At 42.5% G+C, this 22,743-nt stretch overlaps 1 protein-coding gene across 1 annotated transcript; it reads left to right on the top strand.

Moving 5' to 3' along the window:
• The first annotated feature begins 173 nt into the window (after positions 1-173).
• LOC135561677 (CD5 antigen-like) lies at positions 174-22,595 on the top strand. The gene is made up of 7 exons (XM_065003410.1): positions 174-528; positions 19,918-19,947; positions 20,183-20,494; positions 20,923-21,228; positions 21,354-21,626; positions 22,082-22,392; positions 22,496-22,595. Exons 1-7 carry the CDS (start codon positions 261-263, stop codon positions 22,532-22,534), a joined length of 1,539 nt encoding a protein of 512 aa, XP_064859482.1. The 5' UTR covers positions 174-260; the 3' UTR covers positions 22,535-22,595.
• Positions 22,596-22,743: the final 148 nt, after the last annotated feature.

Below are 22,743 nucleotides of genomic sequence, written 5' to 3'. Positions count from 1 at the left end.
GAGGAGGAGTCAGGTTTGACTAGGTTAGTGTTGTAACATGACTAGGGGGATGGGTGAGGAGGAGGAGTCAGGTTTGACTAGGTTAGTGTTGTAACATGACTAGGGGGATGGGTGAGGAGGAGGAGTCAGGAGGAGGAGTCAGGCTTGACTAGGTTAGTGTTGTAACATGACTAGGGGGATGGGTGAATTCTGAATCAGTGTGTATATAACGGTAAGCAATTTTCAGACCTCCAGTTCCATTAGCAAGCTGTGATTGTGATATGAAGATGCAGAAGTCTGTCTCTGTCGTTCCTCTACTGTTGCTCCTCTGCCTGTGTGGACTAGGAGTCACCAAAGGTCAAGGGGTAGAGGTCACTAAAGCTGTAGATTTCAAGACAGAATTCGAGGTCAAAACACCAGCAGACGGAAAGGCAGATGGACAGACTGACCTCTGGGCTGAGCTGAGAGACATGGTGGTGGAACAGAGAGTGGAAAAGAGAGAGGCTGTCACTCAAAGTCAACTGGAGGACTCAAAGACTCAGAATTCAGGTAAGAATCTTACCTGGAGTTACAATAAAGTTAAAAGGACTTGTTTTGAGTCAGTCTCACTTTCCCAGAAAATGTATTGACTTGTTTTTAGTTCATTTATCTTACCCAGAAAATCAAGTTGATTTGTTTTAAGATATTCTGACCTGTTTCAAGCCTGTTTTATGTTAAAGTCAGCAACATGATCTGCCATTATTTGCCAGTGCACTAGACAATTTGTCTTGGTTAGACATCTTACTATTTTATCTTACCTCACTTGTATCGAGAATTTAGGCTAAAATAAGCAAAATTATCTGCAAAATGATCACACATGAATCATATCATGTTTGCAGGTCAGGTGTTGTTTTGATCCAGCAGAAAAAACACACTGACAGGGTAGTTCCTCTTATGGCCACTAGGTGGTAAACTTGTGTCACAGACGCATGACCAGAACAAGGATTCCCAAACCTGGTCCTCGGGACCCCAAGGGGTGCACTAGCCTATGGCTCCACCAAGGGGAGCAACTTTGGTTTTTACATAACCTTAGAATGTTTTCGGGAATTGAAAGCTAATTTCCTACATTTCCAAACAATCTAATATGACCTATGACCCTTCTAGCCATCTCTATTTACAACAACAATCTAATATGACCCTTCTAGCCGTCTCTATTTACAACAATCTAATATGACCTATGACCCTTCTAGCCGTCTCTTTACAGGACAACAATCTAATGACCCATGACCCTTCTAGCCGTCTCTTTACAGAACAAAAAATAATCTAAAATGCCCCCAGTCATCAAGCTATGTAAGAGATCATTATTACATGCTGTATGTTTAAGTGATTGATAAGACTGAACTAGATCAAAGAGTAATTCAATTATCAATATTGTGTTGCATCTTCAACCAGTAGTCTAACAAATGAACAACTCTTACACATATAGGACAAAGACTTACAGGAATACTTATAGGACAAAGACTTACAGGAATACTTATAGGACAAAGACTTACAGGAATGCTGATAGGACAAAGACTTACAGGAATACTGATAGGACAAAGACTTACAGGAATACTGATAGGACAAAGACTTACAGGAATACTGATAGGACAAAGACTTACATGAATACTGATAGGACAAAGACTTACAGGAATACTGATAGGACAAAGACTTACAGGAATACTGATAGGACAAAGACTTACATGAATGCTGATAGGACAAAGACTTACAGGAATACTTATAGGACAAAGACTTACATGAATACTTATAGGACAAAGACTTACATGAATACTTATAGGACAAAGACTTACATGAATACTTATAGGACAAAGACTTACAGGAATACTGATAGGACAAAGACTTACAGGAATGCTGATAGGACAAAGACTTACAGGAATACTTCAGGATGTTGGCAATGAGGCCCTTTATGTGAACTACCTCTAAATGCCTTGATACTGGACACGGGGACATAAACATGATATCCACAAGCTGATCTGGGAAGTAGCTAAAGGGCCTTATCACCAAAATCCACAAGTCTCCCTTGAACTTCCGATTGTCTTTATTCAGACCTCCTCTGTATGAAGTTTAATCCAGAACGCCCAGCAGTGGCTTGTATTCCTGGATGCAGAGGAAAGATTTGTGTTTATTTTATATTTGGTCTCTCTGTGTTTCAAAAATGTCCTTCAATTCTCAAGATGCTGAATGTATCACACCAGAAAAATCATCTGAGCGAACAAAACAGTGCCAGTCAGTCTCAGTTTGTGTAGCGTATCTATCTGATGCTGTCTGGTCAGAAAGAGTTTGACATTGTTTTTGACCATAGCATTGAATGCAAGAGAAGCCAACGAGCATTTGGCCTACCTTGATAAAATGAAATGAATAAATTAATAGCCAATCAGCATTGAGCTAAACTGAGTGAGCTCAGCTGTGATTGGTCCTGGCTAAACCACAAAAAAAAGTGTAAAGGGAAGCCAGTTTGGATTTGGCTTCAGACCAATCACATCACAAGCCAAAACGTCATCACACACACACACACACAGAGAAATCAATACCATGGACAGCCACATCATATTCAGAGGACGTTGATTGGACATAATCATTTTCAGACATGTTTAGTTGTCACTGTATTAGTCTAAGCAGAGGTGATTTGATGATGTTGAAATGTTGAAGTGGAAATGGTGCTGGAATAGTGGAGGCAGCTCCTGTTATCTCTGTGACTTGCTGTAACTCTGTGGTTCTAAATCAATAGTTGTTTAGTAGTCAGAAACATGACCTTGCTTGACCTGCTGTAGGTCATGTAACTGTTTGTTACAGGTAATATGTTTTGTGGACTTCACAGGACAGATGTTGCTCTCTGGTTTTGTGATGAAACAATGGTGACAAATTTATCCTGCTGCTGTGTCTTCTTATTGTCTCGCCATTTAGGCTTATAAATGAATAGGTTACAGAGCAAACAACGCAATTATCACAACCCATTTGTTTTCTAGGTTGGCTTCGCCAGTGATTTTACACACGCACCACTACTGCTAACAGGGCAGACTGGACGACAGACCCTCACCAGTCTAGTACATAACTCAACTCTCTCCCTGACCCCCACCAGTCTAGTACATAACTAAACTCTCTCTCCCTGACCCCCACCAGTCTAGTACATAACTCAACTCTCTCCCTGACCCCCACCAGTCTAGTACATAACTAAACTCTCTCCCTGACCCCCACCTGTATAGTCAATATTTCAACACTCTCCCTGACCCCCACCAGTCTAGTACATAACTCAACTCTCTCCCTGACCCCCACCAGTATAGTCAATAACTCAACTCTCTCCCTGACCCCCACCAGTATAGTCAATAACTCAACTCTCTCCCTGACCCCCACCAGTATAGTCAATAACTCAACTCTCTCCCCGGCGCTCAGACAACAAATCAAGCCAAACAGATAACTGCCATGTTGGAGTCAACAGAAATCAGAAATAGCATTATAAATATTCACTTACCTTTGATGATCTTCATCAGAATGCTCTCCCAGGAATCCCACAATAAATGTTTGATTTGTTCGATAAAGTTCATCCTTTATGTCCAAACACCTCCTTTTTGATAGCCCGTTTAGCGCAGTATTCCAAATTCATGATGCGCAATCACTAGGAGCAGACAAAGTCAAAAAGTTCCATTACAGTCTTGCGAAACATGTCAAACAAAGTATAGAATCAATCTTTAGGATTATCTTCAATAATGTTCCAACCGGAGAATTCCTTTGTCTTCAGAAATGCAATGGAACTCAAGCTAACTCTCACATGGTCAGCTCGTGGCACTCTGGGAGAGACCTTACTCAATCCCCTCTCATTCGCCCCCACTTCACATGTATATACTACTGTCTATAGCCTCACTACTGTTATAGCCTCAATACTGTATATAGCCCCACTACTGTATATAGCCCCACTACTGTTATAGCCACACTACTGTATATAGCCTCACTACTGTATCTAGCCTCAATACTGTTATAGCTCCGTTACTGTTATAGCCTCACTACCGTTATAGCCTCACTACCGTATATAGCCCCACTACTGTTATAGCCCCACTACTGTTATAGCCCCACTACTGTTATAGCCCCACTACTGTTATAGCCCCACTACCGTTATAGCCCCACTACCGTTATAGCCCCACTACTGTTATAGCCACACTACTGCCCCACTACTGTTATAGCCCTCACTACTGTTATAGCCCCACTACTGTATATAGCCTCACTACTGTATCTAGCCTCAATACTGTTATAGCTCCGTTACTGTTATAGCCTCACTACCGTATATAGCCCCACTACTGTTATAGCCTCACTACCGTATATAGCCCCACTACTGTTATAGCCCCACTACTGTTATAGCCCTACTACTGTTATAGCCCTACTACTGTTATAGCCCTACTACTGTTATAGCCTCACTACTGTATATAGCCCCACTACGGTTATAGCCCCACTACTGTTATAGCCCCTCTACTGTATATAGCCTCACTACTGTATATAGCCCTACTACTGTTATAGCCCTACTACTGTTATAGCCCTACTACTGTTGTAGCCCCACTACTGTTGTAGCCCAGGTAATGTTATAGCCCAGCTAATGTTATAGCCCAGCTAATGTTATAGCCCAGCTAATGTTATAGCCTCACTAATGTATATAGCCTCGCTACTGTATATAGCCTCACTACTGCATATAGCCTCACTACCGTATATAGCCCCACTACTGTTATAGCCCCGCTACCGTTATAGCCACACTAATCTTATAGCCTCAATACTGTTATAGCCTCTTTACTGTTATAGCCTCATTATTGCTACAGCCTCACCACTGTATATAGCCTTGCTAATGTTATATCCTCGCTACTGTATATAGCCTCACTACTGTAATATGTAGGTATGATTTTTAAGTAATTAATTAGCATCTTATTGCATGACATAATTATTTGATACATCAGAAAAGCAGAACTTAATATTTGGTAGAGAAACATTTGTTTGCAATTACAGAGATCATACATTTCCTGTAGTTCTTGACCAGGTTTGCAGCAGGGATTTTGGCCCACTCCTCCATACAGACCTTCAGATCGTTCAGGTTTCGGGGCTGTCGCCAGCCACGACCCATCTTCAATACTCTTACTGAGGGAAGGAGGTTGTTGGCCAAGATCTAGCGATACATGGCCCCATTCATCCTCACCTCAATACGGTGCAGTCGTCCTGTCCCCTTTGCAGAAAAGCATCCCCAAAGAATGATGTTTCCACCTCCATGCTTCACGGTTGGGATGGTGTTCTTGGGGTTGTACTTATCCTTCTTCTTCCTCCAAACACGGCGAATGGAGTTTAGACCAAAAAGCTCTATTTTTGTCTCATCAGACCACATTACCTTCTCCCATTCCTCCTCTGGATCATCCAGATGGTCATTGGCAAACTTCAGATGGGCCTGGACATGCGCTGGCTTGAGCAGGGGGACCTTGCGTGCGCTGCAGGATTTTAATCCATGACGGCGTAGTGTGCTACTAATGGTTTTCTTTGAGACTGTGATCCCAGCTCTCTTCAGGTCATTAACCAGGTCCTGCCGTGTAGTTCTGGGCTGATTCCTCACCTTCCTCATGATCATTGATACCCCACGAGGTGAGACCTTGCATGGAGACCCAGACCGATGATGATTGACCGTCATCTTGAACTTCTTCCATTTTCTAATAATTGCGCCAACAGTTGTTGCCTTCTCACCAAGCTGCTTGACTATTGTCCTGTAGCCCATTCCAGCTTTGTACAGGTCTACAATGTTATCCCTGATGTCCTTACACAGCCTCCTGGTCTTGGCCATTGTGGAGAGGTTGGAGTCTGTTTGATTGAGTGTGTGGACAGGTGTCTTTTATACAGGTAACGAGTTCAAACAGGTGCAGTTAATACAGGTAATGAGTGGAGAACAGGAGGGCTTCTTAAAGAAAAACTAACAGGTCTGTGAGAGCTGGAATTCTTAATGGTTGGTAGGTGATCAAATACTTATGTCATGCAATAAAATGCAAATGAATAACTTAAAAATCATACAATGTGATTTCCTGGATTTTTGTTTTAGATTCCGTCTCTGACAGTTGAAGTGCACCTATGATAAAAAAAATACAGACCTCTACATGCTTTGTAAGTAGGGAAACCGGCAAAATCGGCAGTGTATCAAATACTTGTTCTCCCCACTGTATGTGAAGTCACCCTTGAGGAGCGGTTCGTATTGTGTACTATGACAGTGTCATTGTCTCATGTGCAAACAAAATGGTTGCTCTGCATTCAGAGATGTTCCTAATGATGTCTGCACCCAGCTCATTTTGTATTTGCCTGTCTGCATTATTCACCAGGGAAAGGAAACATTCTGTGAATACTGAAGCATTGCATCAACAAGGTGTATCTGATAATATTGAAACATTGTATAAACAAGGCGGCTCAGAGAAACTGAAACATTTAGTATCAACAAGACAACTCTGAGAATATTCATATTGCAACATAGTAGTCAACACGGGCCAGCTGGTCTGTCTGATATTATTGTGTTGAATACGCAGCATCTGGGTGCTCATTATATACTATACTCTCTCCTCTGCCCTCCCCTCCTCTCTCTCTCCACTACTCTCTCCTCTGCCCTCCCTCCTCTCTCTCTCCACTACTCTCTCCTCTGCCCTCCCCCCCTCACTCTCTCCACTACTCTCTCCTCTGCCCTCCCCTCCTCTCTCTCTCCACTACTCTCTCCTCTGCCCCCTTCCCCCCTCTCTCTCCACTCTCTCCACTCTCTCCTCTGCCCTCCCCTCCTCTCTCTCTCCACTACTCTCTCCTCTGCCCTCCCCTCCCTCTCTCTCTCCACTACTCTCTCCTCTCTCCCTACTCTCTCCTCTGCCCCTCCCTCCTCTCTCTCTCCTCTGCCCTCTCCTCCTCTCTCTCTCCACTACTCTCTACAATGCCCTTCCCTCCTCTCTCTCTCCACTACTCTCTCCTCTGCCCTTCCCTCCTCTCTCTCTCCACTACTCTCTCCTCTGTCCCCTTCCCCACTCTCTCTCTCTCCACTACTCTCTCCTCTGCCCTTCCCACCCCCTCCTTTCTCTCTCATTCTCTCTCTCTTCCTGACGTGTAGCAACAGGCCTGTTGAGCTTGACTCAGGTCACAGACCTCTGGCATCTACACTCCCCCTTCTCCTACTCTAACATAATACCAATATTAAAAAGATACATAAAATATACTCTTATTCATTTACATAGAGACAGATACAATCAATCATTGGCACACTGAATATACAACAGTCAGATGCATGACGCCATCACAACTTAACTGACATTAGTGCCTGTCCCCAGATGGACAGTTAGACTACAGTAAAGTACATTTACAGGTGATCACATCATTGTCCTGCTTTGAGACAGATATTTACTGTCTGCTTCCAGTTGCATGTTATTTTACTAACCCTGAAAATGTCAATAACTTAATACCTTACATTACCTTAATACCTTACATTACCTAAATACCTTACATTACCTAAATACCTAAATACCTTAAATTACCTAAATACCTTACATTACCTTAATACCTTACATTACCTAAATACCTTACATTACCTAAATACCTAAATACCTTAAATTACCTAAATACCTTACATTACCTTAATACCTTATATTACCTAAATACCTTACATGACCTTAATACCTTACATTACCTAAATACCTTACATTACCTTAATACCTTATATTACCTTAATACCTTACATTACCTTAATACCTTACATTAGCTTGATACCTTACATTACCTTAATACCTTATATTACCTGAATACCTTACATTACCTTAATACCTTACATTACCTTAATACCTTACATTACCTTAATACCTTATATTACCTAAATACCTTACATTACTTTAATACCTTATATTACCTTGATACCTTATATTACCTAAATACCTTACATTACATTACCTTAATACCTTACATTACCTTAATACCTTACATTACCTAAATACCTTACATTACCTAAATACCTTACATTAGCTTAATACCTTACACAAAAGCCCTGACGAAGGCCGTGAGGCCGATCCGTAAAGCTTATTTAAGATCAGTGATACTATCAAGAGCAGTGTGCGGTTTCCTTTCTCCCTCATCAATACCTTACATTATCAAAACAGATCTCAGAAACTGTCACAAGATGTCTGTGTGATCACGCTCTCGGCAGCCGATATGAACAAAACCTTTAAACAGGTCAACTTTCACAAAGCTGCTGGGCCAGACGGATTACCAGGACGTGTACTCAAAGCATGTGCGGACCAACTGTCAAGTGTCTTCAATTACATTTTCAACCTCTCCCTGACCGAGTCTGTAATACCTACATGTTTCAAGCAGACCACCAGAGACCCTGTGCACTAGGAAGCCGAAGGGGACCACCCGACCAGGTCTCTGACCTCCTCCCTATAGGCTGTCTCGTCATTGTCGGTGGTCAGGTCTACCACTGTTGTGTCATCTGCAAACATAATGATGGTGTTGGAGTCGTGCCTGGCCATGCAGTCGTGGGTGAACAGGGAGTACAGGAGGGGACTGAGCACGCACCCCTGAGGGGCTCCAGTGTTGAGGATCAGCATGACGGATGTGTTGTTACCTACCTTTACCACCTGGGGGCGGCCCGTCAGGAAGTCCAGGATCCGGTTGCAGAGGGAGGTGTTCAGTCCCAGGGTCCTTAGTGAGTGATGAGCTTTGAGGGCACTATGGTGTTGAACGTTGAGCTGTAATCAATGAATTGAATTGTCACATAGGTGTTCCTTTTGTCCATTATTATAATATTGTTTTTAGAGGTGGATCAGCTTAATATTGCGGAAATATTGATGCTTCCATCAATGTAATTGTCTGCATCATTTCCAATCCCGCATATCTTTTTGGGGAAAATATATATATTCATATACATACACGTACATACACATATGCATACATACACACATATATAGATACACACACCTATATAGATATATACATACACACACCTATATAGATATACACATATATACATACACACCTATATAGACACACACATATATAGATACACACATATATATATACACACACCTATATAGATATACACATATATACATACACACACCTATATAGATATACATACACACATATATACATACACATACCTATATAGATATACACATACACACACACATATATACATACACATACCTATATAGATATACACATATATACATACACACACCTACAGTGGGGCAAAAAACTATTTAGTCAGCCACCAATTGTGCAAGTTCTCCCACTTAAAAAGATGAGAGGCCTGTCATTTTCATCATAGGTACACCTCGCCTTTGACAGACAAAATGATAAGAAAAAAAATCCAGAAAATCACATTGTATGATTTTTTATGAATTTATTTGCAAATTATGGTGGAAAATAAGTATTTGGTCAATAACAAAAGTTTATCTCAATACTTTGTTATATACCCTTTGTTGGCAATGACAGAGGTCAAATGTTTTCACACACTGTTGCTGGTATTTTGGCCCATTCCTCCATGCAGATCTCCTCTAGAGCAGTGATGTTTTGGGGCTGTTGCTGGGCAACACAGACTTTCAACTCCCTCTAAAGATTGTCTATGGGGTTGAGATCTGGAGACTGGCTTGGCCACTCCAGGAACTTGAAATGCTTCTTACGAAGCCACTCCTTCGTTGCCCGGGCGGTGTGTTTGGGATCATTGTCATGCTGAAAGACCCAGCCACGTTTCATCTTCAATGCCCTTCCTGATGGAAGGAGGTTTTCACTCAAAATCTCACGATACATGGCCCCATTCATTCTTTCCTTTACAGTCGTCCTGGTCCCTTTGCAGAAAAACAACCCCAAAGCATGATGTTTCCACCCCCATGCTTCACAGTAGGTATGGTGTTCTTTGGATGCAACTCAGCATTCTTTGTCCTCCAAACACGACGAGTTGAGTTTTTACCAAAAAACTCAACTGACCATATGACATTCTCCCAATCTTTTTCTGGATCATCCAAATGCTCTCTAGCAAACTTCAAACGGGCCTGGACATGTACTGGCTTAAGCAGGGGGACACGTCTGGCACTGCAGGATTTGAGTCCCTGGCGGCGTAGTGTGTTACTGATGGTAGGCTTTGTTACTTTGGTCCCAGCTCTCTGCAGGTCATTCACTAGGTCCCCCCGTGTGGTTCTGGGATTTTTGCTCACCGTTCTTGTGATCATTTTGACCCCACGGGGTGAGATCTTGCGTGGAGCCCCAGATCGAGGGAGATTATCAGTGGTCTTGTATGTCTTCCATTTCCTAATAATTGCTCCCACAGTTGATTTCTTCAAACCAAGCTGCTTACCTATTGTAGATTCAGTCTTCCCAGCCTGGTGCAGGTCTACAATTTTGTTTCTGGTGTCCTTTGACAGCTCTTTGGTCTTGGCCATAGTGGAGTTTGGAGTGTGACTGTTTGAGGTTGTGGACAGGAGTCTTTTATACTGATAACAAGTTCAAATAGGTGCCATTAATACAGGTAACGAGTGGAGGACAGAGAGTGCCTCTTAAAGAAGAAGTTACAGGTCTGTGAGAGCCAGAAATCTTGCTTGTTTGTAGGTGACCGAATACTTATTTTCCACCATAATTTGCTAATAAATTCATTAAAAATCCTACAATGTGATTTGCTGGATTTTTTTCCCTCATTGTGTCTGTCATAGTTGAAGTGGACCTATGATGAAAATTACAGGCCTCGCTCATCTTTTTAAGTGGGAGAACTTGCACAATTGGTGGCTGACTAAATACTTTTTTGCCCCACTGTATATATGGATATACATACACACATATATACATACACATACCTATATAGATATATACATACATATATATACATACACACACCTGTATAGATATACATATATATACATACACACACCTGTATAGATATACACATATATACATACATACACTATATAGATATACCATATATACATATAGATATACACACATATATATATATACACATACCTGTATAGATATACACATATATACATACACACACCTGTATAGATATACACATATATACATACACATACCTATATAGATATACACATATATACATACACACACCTATATAGATATACACATATATACATACACACACCTGTATAGATATACACATATATACATACACACACCTGTATAGATATACACATATATACATACACATACCTGTATAGATATACACATATATACATACACACACCTGTATAGATATACATACACACATATATACATACCTGTATAGATATACACATATATACATACACACACCTGTATAGATATACACATATATACATACACACACCTGTATAGATATACACATATATACATACACATACCTGTATAGATATACACATATATACATACACACACCTGTATAGATATACATACACACATATATACATACCTGTATAGATATACACATATATACATATACATACCTATATACATATACATACCTATATAGATACACACATATATACATATACATACCTATATAGATATACATACCTATATAGATACACACATATATACATATACATACCTATATAGATATACATATTTTTTTAGAATATACCTTTATTATTCCCCCCAAACCCTACCACCCTTCCCCCAATTGGAGTAAACTAATAAACAATCATACTTAGGCTTCTACCTTCAGTTTATACATCTTATACACATTTTACAGACACAATCTATTTTACAATTGTTTTAATTTGCTTGTTTTTAGTCCTTCCTCTATTTCTGATGTCCATCCAGTTTGATTTGTATTTGTAACTATGCTATTTCAAAAAATGTCTGAACCTATATACATTTTACAGACCCCATATGTTTTACATTGGTTATCTTGTTATTAGTCCCACCCTTCAGCTCCATTCAACCCATCCCATATATCTCTTAAAACTTTTTGGGGATAGGGGCAGCATTTTCACTTTTGGTTGAATAGCGTGCCCGAACTGAACTGCCTCCTACTCTGTCCCAGATGCTAATATATGCATATTATTAATAGTATTGGATAGAAAACACTCTGAAGTTTCTAAAACTGTTTGAATGATGTCTGTGAGTATAACAAAACTCATATGGCAGACAAAAACCTGAGAAGAAATCCAAACAGGAAGTGAGAAATCGATTTTCACAGCGCCGATTCAAATCCCTGATAGTTATGGATGTGGTTGCACTTCCCAGGGCTTCCACTAGATATCGCCGTCTTTAGATCCTAGTTTTAGGATTCTACTATAAAAGAGGGGCTCATAGGAGCTATTTTAGTGAGTGGTCTGGCAGAGAGCCTCGGTCTCATGACGCGCGGTCACAAGAGCATACTCTCTCGTTCCAATGCTTTTCTTCAGACAATGAAATTCTCCGGTTGGAACCTTATTGATGATTAATGTTAAAAACATCCTAAAGAAGGATTGCATTCATCATTTGATTTGTTTCTACGACCTGTAACGGAAATTTTTGAGTTTTTGTCTGGAGGAAGTGCTCGCTCCTCATGAAGATGGATTACTGGGCTGAACTCGCTAACAACAAGTGGCTAACTGATGGGCTTTGTGGAACTTTATGGAACAAATCAGTCATTTATTGTCGAACTGGGATTCCTGGGAGTTCCTTCTGATGAAGATCATCAAAGGTAGGTGAATATTTATAGTGTTTTTTTCTAGCTTCTGTTGACGCCAAAATAGCGGCTATTTCTTTGTCTGGATTGGGCTCTGAGCGCCGTTCTCAGATTATGCTTTTTCCGTAAAGTTTTTTAAAAATCTGACAAAGCGGTAGCATAGAGGATAAAGTCTATCTTTAATTCTGTGAATAACACTTGCATCTTTTATCAATGCTTATTATGAGTATTTCTGCAAAATCACTGGATGTTTTTGAATCAAAACATTACTGCACATAACGCGCCAATGTAAACTGAGATTTTTGTATATAAATATGCACATCATCAAACAAAATATACATGTATTGTGCAACATGATGTCCTATGAGTGTCGTCTGATGAAGATCATCAAAGGTTAGTGATTCATTTTATCTATATTACTGCTTTTTGTTACTCCTCTCTTTGGCTGGAAAATGGCTGTGTGTTTTTATGACTTGACTCTGACCTAACATAATCATATGTTGTGCTTTCGCTGTAAATCATTTTTGAAATCGGACATGATGGGTAGATTAACAAGATGTTTGTCTTTAATTTGCTGTATTGGACTTGTTAATGTGTGAAAGTTACATTTCTAAAAAATACTTTTGAATTTTGTGCGCTGCCTTTTCAGCAGAATGTTGTTGTGGGGTTCCACTAGCGGAACGTCTTTCCTAGACAGGTTTTAATACCATCCATTTTGGTTTCCTATTTGCCATATATTTTCAACTGTGCTGTGATGCTTCACAAAAGTACTGAACCTTTCTATTCTCAAAAATAAACATTTTTGCTAAAATAATTATTATATTATTGATTGATTGACTGTGGCTTTTCAAATTACCCAGTAAATTACCCAGCTATCTGCAGTGTTAGTTCTAGACAAATGTTACAATTCTTCAGTCGTTCCTGGACCTGTGACCAAAAACGAGCTACATATGGACAATAACAAAATAAATGATCTAATGACTCTGCCTCACAGCAGAGTCTGCAGAGCTGGGAATATTGTATCTGTTAATGGTGTATTGGAGGCGAAGTCAGGTGCAGGAGAGCAGAGTATAATGAACAGGCCCCAAAAACGAGAGCACTACATAAATCAAACACGCTCAAAACACGGAACATAAAAGTAAAGCGCGTAATCTAACACCACATGATACAATTACACACAAAACATGATGGGAAACAGAGGGTTAAATACAAGTAGATTGATTGATTGGAAACAAGGACAAATTTAAAACCAGGTGTGTATGGAACAAGACCAGACAAATTGATATATGAAAACCAGGTGTGTATGGAAACAAGACCAGACAAATTGATATATGAAAACCAGGTGTGTATGGAAACAAGACCAGACAAATTGATATATGAAAACCAGGTGTGTATGGAAACAAGACCAGACAAATTGATATATGAAAACCAGGTGTGTATGGAAACAAGACCAGACAAATTGATATATGAAAACCAGGTGTGTATGGAAACAAGACCAGACAAATTGATATATGAAAACCAGGTGTGTATGGAAACAAGACCAGACAAATTGATATATGAAAAATGGAGCGGCGATGGCAAGAAAGTTGGTGGCGCGCCGACACCGGCCTCGACGACGACCCGCAGGACAAGGCGCAGGGCGATCCGGGCGGAGATGGTGAAACTCCCGCAGCAGTTCAGGATCCAAAACATCTGCAACCGGAACCCAGCACCTCTCCTCCGGGCCGTACCCCTCCCACTCCACAAGGTACTGAAGGCCCCCCACCTGACGCCTCGAATCCAGGATAGAACGAACGATGTACGCCGGGGCCCCCTCAATGTCCAAAGGGGGCCGAGGAACCTCCCGCACCTCAGATTCCTGGAGCAGAACAGCCACCACCGGCCTGAGGAGAGACACATGGAATGAGGGGTTAATACGATAATCAGAGGGAAGCTGTAATCTATAACATACCTCGTTCACCCTCCTCAGGACTTTAAATGTCCCCACAAATCGCGGACCCAGCTTCTGGCAGGGCAGGTGGAGGGGCAGGTGGAGGGTTGAGAGCCAGACCCGGTCCACCGGTGCGAACACCGGGACTTCACTGCGGTGACGGTCTGCGCTGGTTTTCTGGATCAACACGGCCTTCTGGAGGTAAACATGGGCACCGTCCCATGTCTCCTCTGCGCATCTGAACCAGTCATCCACCGCAGGAGCCTCGGTCTGACACTGATGCCAAGGCGCCAGAACAGGCTGGTACCCCAGTACGCACTGGAAGGGGGAGAGGTTAGTGGAGGAGTGGAGGAGTGTTGGAGTGAGTTCTGAGCCATCTCGGCCCAGGGCACGAACGCCACCCACTCCCCCGGCCAGTCCTGGCAATAAGACTGCAGAAACCTACCCACATCCTGGTTCTCTCTCTCCACCTGCCCATTACTCTCGAGGTGAAACTGATCGAGACCCCCAGGGCCCTGTCGTTCCATCCCGAAGACCGGAGATGTCTGCCGCCGAACGCCGCCCGAACAAGGAGAGGGACGACCTCGGCGGAAGTCGTGACAGTTAGTTAGTTAGTTAGTTAGTTAGTTCGTTAGTTAGTTTATTGGTATACTACACGGTAATGTAAAATTTGCATTTTTTTGTGATCACTGCCCCACCCGGGAGGCCAACTTTAACCCATTTTATAAGAGATTCCCCAAAATTGAAATATTCTAGGCATTTATATATAAACTCCAGTCATACTTTATCAAAAGCCTTTTCAAAATCAGCTATGAAAACCAGGCCTGGTGTCCCCGATATTTCATAGTGTTCTATTGTTTCCAGGACTTGTCTTATATTATCTCCAATGTATCGTCCATGTAAAAAACCTGTCTGATTAGGATGAATAATATATGACAATACTTTTAAAATGTTATGCGTCAAGCATTTAGCTAGGATTTTTGCATCACAACACTGAAGTGTAAGATGCCTCCAATGTTTTAAATGGACTGGATCTTTATATTAACCACTTGGATCCTGTTTCAGTAATAATGAAATCAGACCTTCTTGTTGAGTATCTGATAATCTACCATTTATATAGGAGTGGTTATATCGTGCTGATGACGGTCCTCTGAGAATATCTAAAAGGTTTGGTATAAGCTCCATTGGTAGGCCCTCCAGGCCTGGAGTTTTCCTGGACTTAAAGGCTTTCATGCTGATAACGGTCCTCTGAGTATATCTAAAAGGTTTGGTATAAGCTCCACTGGTAGGCCCTCCAGGCCTGGAGTTTTCCTGGACTTAAAGGCTTTCATGCTGATAACGGTCCTCTGAGTATATCTAAAAGGTTTGGTATAACCTCCACTGGTAGGCCCTCCAGGCCTGGAGTTTTCCTGGACTTAAAGGCTTTCATGCTGATAACGGTCCTCTGAGTATATCTAAAAGGTTTGGTATAACCTCCACTGGTAGGCCCTCCAGGCCTGGAGTTTTCCTGGACTTAAAGGCTTTAATGCTGATAACGGTCCTCTGAGTATATCTAAAAGGTTTGGTATAACCTCCACTGGTAGGCCCTCCAGGCCTGGAGTTTTCCTGGACTTAAAGGCTTTAATGCTGATAACGGTCCTCTGAGTATATCTAAAAGGTTTGGTATAACCTCCACTGGTAGGCCCTCCAGGCCTGGAGTTTTCCTGGACTTAAAGGCTTTAAATACATCAAGAAGAAGAAGTTCCTCCTCTGTAATTTGGCCTTTTTCTGTACAGCTGTTAATTTTATATTATTATTAGGAAAAAAGTCCATACACTTAGCTTCGGTTGTGGAGATGGAGGAGACTGAAACGAAAACATATTCTTAAAGTACTTCACTTCCTCTTTCTAAATATCATTCGGTGAATCATGTGTGACTCCATCATTTGTAACAAGGTTCAATACATTTGGGAGAAATTCTATCTTGAAGATTGAAAAATTATTTGTTAATTATTCCATCCAGTTCGCAAAATTTTTATAACATATTACACGGGCTCTTTCTTGAATACGTTTCTACATTTGTTTTTGCTTTTTCCTTAGCCTTTATGTTTTTATAACTATGGTGTTAATGTGAGCAAAATCAAGCCTTTCAAAGAACTTCATGGCTACGGATATGAGTCAGGCGTCATTTAGGCAGGTTACCTTTGTCTTCTTGGGCACAGGGACTATGGTGGTCTGCTTGAAACATGTCAATTACCTTGACACCGGTGACCCGCACATTGACTCTGTACCGGTTCCCCCTGTATTTAGCCTCCACATTGACTCTGTACCAGTACCCCCTGTATATAGCCTCCACATAGACTCTGTACCAGTACCCCCTGTATATAGCCTCCACATTGACTCTGTACCAGTACCCCCTGTATATCCTCCACATTGACTCTGTACCGGTACCCCCTGTATATAGCCTCCACATTGACTCTGTACCAGTACCCCCTGTATATAGCCTCCACATTGACTCTGTACCGGTTCCCCCTGTATATAGCCTCCACATTGACTCTGTACCGGTACCCCCTGTATATAGCCTCCACATTGACTCTGTACCGGTACCCCCTGTATATAGCCTCCACATTGACTCTGTACCAGTACCCCTGTATATAGCCTCCACATTGACTCTGTACCGGTTCCCCCTGTATATAGCCTCCACATTGACTCTGTACCGGTACCCCCTGTATATAGCCTCCACATTGACTCTGTACCCCTGTATATAGCCTCCACATTGACTCTGTACCAGTACCCCTGTATATAGCCTCCACATTGACTCTGTACCCCTGTATATAGCCTCCACATTGACTCTGTACCCCTGTATATAGCCTCCACATAGACTCTGTACCGGTACCCCCTGTATATAGCCTCCACATGGTCTCTGTACCGGTACCCCCTGTATATAGCCTCCACATTGACTCTGTACCGGTTCCCCCTGTATATAGCCTCCACATTGACTCTGTACCGGTACCCCCTGTATATAGCCTCCACATGGACTCTGTACCGGTACCCCCTGTATATAGCCTCCACATTGACTCTGTACTGGTACCCCCTGTATATAGCCTCCACATTGACTCTGTACTGGTACCCCCTGTAAATAGCCTCCACATTGACTCTGTACCGGTACCCCCTGTATATAGCCTCCACATTGACTCTGTACTGGTACCCCCTGTATATAGCCTCCACATTGACTCTGTACGGGTACCCCCTGTATATAGCCTCCACATTGACTCTGTACCAGTACCCCCTGTATATAGCCTCCACATTGACTCTGTACCAGTACCCCTGTATATAACCTCCACATTGACTCTGAACTGGTACCCCCTGTATATAGCCTCCACATTGACTCTGTACTGGTACCCCCTGTATTTAACCTCCACATTGACTCTGTACCGGTACCCCCTGTATATAGCCTCTACGTTGACTCTGAACTGGTACCCCCTATATATAACCTCCACATTGACTCTGTACTGGTACCCCCTGTATATAACCTCCACATTGACTCTGTACTGGTACCCCCTGTATATAGCCTCCACATTGACTCTGTACCAGTACCCCCTGTATATAACCTCCACATTGACTCTGTACTGGTACCCCCTGTATAAAGCCTCCACATTGACTCTGTACCGGTACCCCCTGTATATAGTCTCCACATTGACTCTGTACTGGTACCCCCTGTATATAGCCTCCACATTGACTCTGTACTGGTACCCGCTGTATATACCCGCTGTATATAGCCTCCACGTTGACTCTGTACTGGTACCCCTGTATATAGCCTCCACATTGACTCTGTACTGGTACCCCCTGTATATAACCTCCACATTGACTCTGTACTGGTACCCCCTGTATATAGCCTCCACATTGACTCTGTACTGGTACCCCCTGTATATAACCTCCACATTGACTCTGTACTGGTACCCCCTGTATATACAGGCCGTACAGGTCAATACACTGTAAAATATACATGAAAAAAAGTACCTCAGACAAATTCAACTACATTTACTTGCACAACTAGCTAGCTCCACTAGGGGCCTCTCAGCCAGAACGCTCCACTAGGGCCCTCTCAGCCAGATGGCTCCACTAGGGGCCTCCCAGCCGCTGGCTCCACTAGGGACCTCTCTGCCAGCTAGTTTGACGATGGCCCTCTCAGCCAGCCGGCTCCTATAGGGCCCTCTCAGCCAGCCGGCTCCACTAGGGCCCTCTCAGCCAGCCGGCTACTCTATGGCCCTCTCAGCCAGATGGCTCCTATAGGGCCCTCTCATCCAGCCGGCTACTCTATGGCCCTCTCAGCCAGATGGCTCCTATAGGGCCCTCTCATCCAGCCGGCTACTCTATGGCCCTCTCAGCCAGATGGCTCCTATAGGGCCCTCTCAGCCAGCCGGCTATGTGTGTACAAAAAGTAGAAGTACAAATGTCAAGGGAATTGAACTAAAGTGATACATCTAAATCCCAACTTGTAACGAAGGTTTAAATAATAAATAATCAACAATGTATTGCACAGAACTATGAGGTCTAAAGGTCTGTCTTTCCAAGACATTCTGTTCATCCGCAAGCAGACCTGATGATTGTTGATGGTGGGAGAGCCTGTTATTTACAATGGAAGAATATAACTTCCTGTAGCCTATATAATGTAACAATGACAATCATCCCTTCATATATACTGTAGTTGAAGGTTAATTTAATGTCATAAAAAGTGTTCATTAAAACAAATCAGAATGTTTGGTGTGGAAGATGAGAGTGAGGGGGAGGCGAGGGGAAATGGAGAAGAGGGGAGAAGACGAGAAGGTTAGAAGAGGGGGTGAGGAGAGGGGAGAGAAGAGGAGAGGGGGAGAAGAGAAGAGAACAGGGGGCAAAGAGGGAGAGGAGGAGAGGGGGATAAGAGGAGAGGTTGGGGGATTATGAAATTTGACGATCTGACTTGGAAAGGTGGTATCCTATGATGTTGCCATGTTGAAAGTCACTGAGCTCTTAATTAAGAACATTCTACTGCAAATGTTTGTCTATGTAGATTACATAGCGGAGTGAATGATTTTATACATCTGCCAGGAAGGGGTGTGGCTGAAATAGAATCCACTAATTTGAAGGGGTGTCCACATACTTTTGTATATATAGTGTATGTACTAATGGGTGTTGTTGCCCCATACCAACGATAAGCCTGTCTTCCCCATCACATCATGAAAGGTCATGTTGATGTTCATTTAACCTCTGTCTCTCTCTTCCTCTGACTCCTCCCTTTCTCATTTATTTCTCTCTGTCTCTTTCTCTCTCTCTCACTCTCTTTCTCTCTCTTTGTCCTCTGTCTCTCTCTGTCTCCTCAGATCTCCAGAATCAAAGCGTCAGTCCACCAGGTAGGTAGATTATAAATCTACAGTGATTATAGCAGTTCAATATTAATTAGTCAACTTTATTATCCCACATGGAGAAATCAATGTGTCCATACAAACCATTCTAAAACCCAATAACAAGTAATGTTTTATGGAACTACTAATACTTGTCAACCACAAAGCATCACTGCTGTTAGAATAACAGAATCACTGTCATCATCTGTCCTCACCACTGTGTTTTCCTCTCTGCTGTTTACAGCTGAATACTCAGTCAGACTGGTGAATGGGACCACTTCCTGTTCTGGGACAGTGGAAGTCTTCTATGAAGGAGAGTGGTTAAGTAAATGTTATGGGTGGTGGAGCATGATGAAAGAGGTTAAGATGTTGTGTAAAGAGCTGAACTGTGGGAATGTTGTAGCTGAATCTAGAGGACCTCAGTTTGAAACGGGAAGAGGAATAGTCACAATATATAGTATGTGTAGTGGAGATGAGTCTTCTATTGGACAGTGTGTCATCACAGGAGCACGTACTGTCTGTAATCGTGGATATTATCATCATGTGACCTGTTCAGGTAAGAGACTGGTCATATTGACAGATTTCTTTATACATTATACAATATTACCATGTATCATGTTTTATGTGTTTTTATTTCATTTAAATAGAGGGAGAGATGTCAGATGTATTTAAACATTATATTTGTGTTTGTCATATTGGTTTATGGGAGATGTTCATGGGCAGATCATTGTAGTTCAGATGGTACTGAAGTGAAGCTGCCTGATGGATGTCCAGCTGTTTATTTTCTATAAAGTGAAGTGAACTTATTCCTGTCTCCTGCCTGCATTATTCCCAACCCGATCCTGAGTGACTAAGAACCCATTTCTACCTCTTACAGTATCAAACATAGCAAACTACAATCTTTTATCCAACATATTTGTGTTTAGTCATTGACAGTGTCATCAACAAAACTGATTGAATGTTCAACCAACTCTTTTTCTCCAGAGTCTGTGCGGCTTGTGGATGGATCTGGTCTCTGCTCTGGGAGAGTGGAGGTGAAGTCCAATCAGTCCTGGGCCTCAGTGTGTGAAGCTGACTTTGACCGGCAGGATGCAGAGGTAGTCTGTAGGGAGCTTGGCTGTGGGGCTCCTACAGCTCTACAGGGGGGGCTCTATGGAGAAGGTGAGGGTCAGACCTGGGATAAAGAGTTCCAGTGTAAAGGCAATGAGTCCCTTCTCCTGGACTGTGACACCTCAGACAGAAAAAACAACACCTGCCTACCTGGTTATGCTGTTGGACTCACCTGCTCAGGTAAGAAACAGTTTGCCACTCAGTCAACATTGTTTCTCACCTGGAGTGAAGAAGATGAGAGACAATATAGGTGTGTTTTAGTGAGAAAATAGTACGATTACTGTCTCTCTCTTTTCTTTTCTCAGAGCCTGATGATGTGAGGCTGGTGGGAGGAGGCAGTCGCTGTGCTGGTAGAGTGGAGTGGTACTACCAGGGAGAGTGGAGGACTGTGGGATCCTTTGGCGGGCGGTATACATCTGCAGTAGTGTGTAGACAGCTGGGTTGTGGCTCCACTGTTTCAGTACTACCTGGAAACACCACTAGAGGGTTTAGAGTTGACTGTGAAGGGGATGAATCTGCACTGAGGGGATGTATAAGAAGTCATCGTCTCCTTCCTGGATTCACAGTGATCTGCTCAGGTCATAACAAGATATTATCATTACATTCAACTGATTTCCTTCATTCATACAACTTCCTCTGCACCTCTCATGATGACTGTTTAACTTGTCAGTCTGCTTTACTAAATAGATCAATCAGTCAAGTAGGAATCAAATACAACTGAAATATCCCAGAATGCTTTTGTATGTGATTGTTCTCAGTGAACGTCTCTACTCACTACCACTGTCACATGTCATGTTATTGTCACATCTAAATGAGGAAAGTAGTTGAGGAGCTACATTTTCTTTTTCTCTCCTCTTGTTCCAGATGTCCTGCTTCAGCCTGATATCAACATATGTTGTCTCAGTGACTGTAGGCCCACTACTCATGTTGCACTGTGAGGGAGGGTGGCTGGCACTGTTACATGCTGATGTTATTGTCATATCTATAGGAAACTAGTTGAAGAGGTTTTTCTTGTTCTCTTTTATTGTTACAGATCTCTTTGTCCAGCCTGATATCTTCCTGACTGACTCAATGGGAGGGGTCTTCAGGGGCCCGGGGTGTTCAGGGGCTACAGCTTCAACATCACTTGCTCCACTCAGCCACAGTACCCAGGAGGCTCCTTCCTCCTCACGTTCACCGGCTCCAACAGAACCCAGATCCAGCCAGCTGTCAATCACTCTGCTGCCTTCCTCTTCCCTGCTGCAGATGACTCCCACCAAGGGAACTACAGCTGTGTTTATGACAATTATGTTTTCTCTCATAACTTCTCCTCTGAGAGTGAGCTCCTCCCCCTCGCCATCACAGGTAACTGAACATGAACCAGACTTATAACTTTGTCATTGACAGATTTCCCACAGATCTATGTGATGATGATCAGTCCCCTCATCAAAGGTGTTTCTGTTTGCAGCCTCTCCTCTGCCAGCCTTCATCATCAGACACGTTGTAGTGCTGCTGATCCTACTGACAACCATCACCACCTCCTACCTGTACTACAAGGTAAAGACATTTACTCAGACGTTACAAGTCATTTAAACTAGAGGGAGAGGGTGAGGGGGTGAGGGGGAGAGAGAATGGAGATACTAGAGAGTAAATGTCTGACTGTTGGTGCTGTGTCTCCCTAGCCCACCAGGAGGCAGAAGAGAGTGAACAGGGTGA

This window comes from Oncorhynchus nerka, linkage group LG18, assembly GCF_034236695.1.
Source record: "Oncorhynchus nerka isolate Pitt River linkage group LG18, Oner_Uvic_2.0, whole genome shotgun sequence".
Taxonomy (NCBI): domain Eukaryota; kingdom Metazoa; phylum Chordata; class Actinopteri; order Salmoniformes; family Salmonidae; genus Oncorhynchus; species Oncorhynchus nerka.
This window is presented reverse-complemented; position numbering and strand designations above follow the sequence as displayed.

What these genes read in the sequence shown, in the direction of transcription:
- LOC135561677 (XM_065003410.1), top strand. Translation starts at nt 261, where the DNA reads ATGAAGATGCAGAAGTCTGTCTCTGTCGTTCCTCTACTGTTGCTCCTC. An exon ending in CTCAAAGACTCAGAATTCAG is followed by an intron (nt 529 to 19,917) that starts GTAAGAATCTTA and finishes CTGTCTCCTCAG; the next exon opens with ATCTCCAGAATCAAAGCGTC. An exon ending in CCTCCCCCTCGCCATCACAG is followed by an intron (nt 22,393 to 22,495) that starts GTAACTGAACAT and finishes TTCTGTTTGCAG; the next exon opens with CCTCTCCTCTGCCAGCCTTC.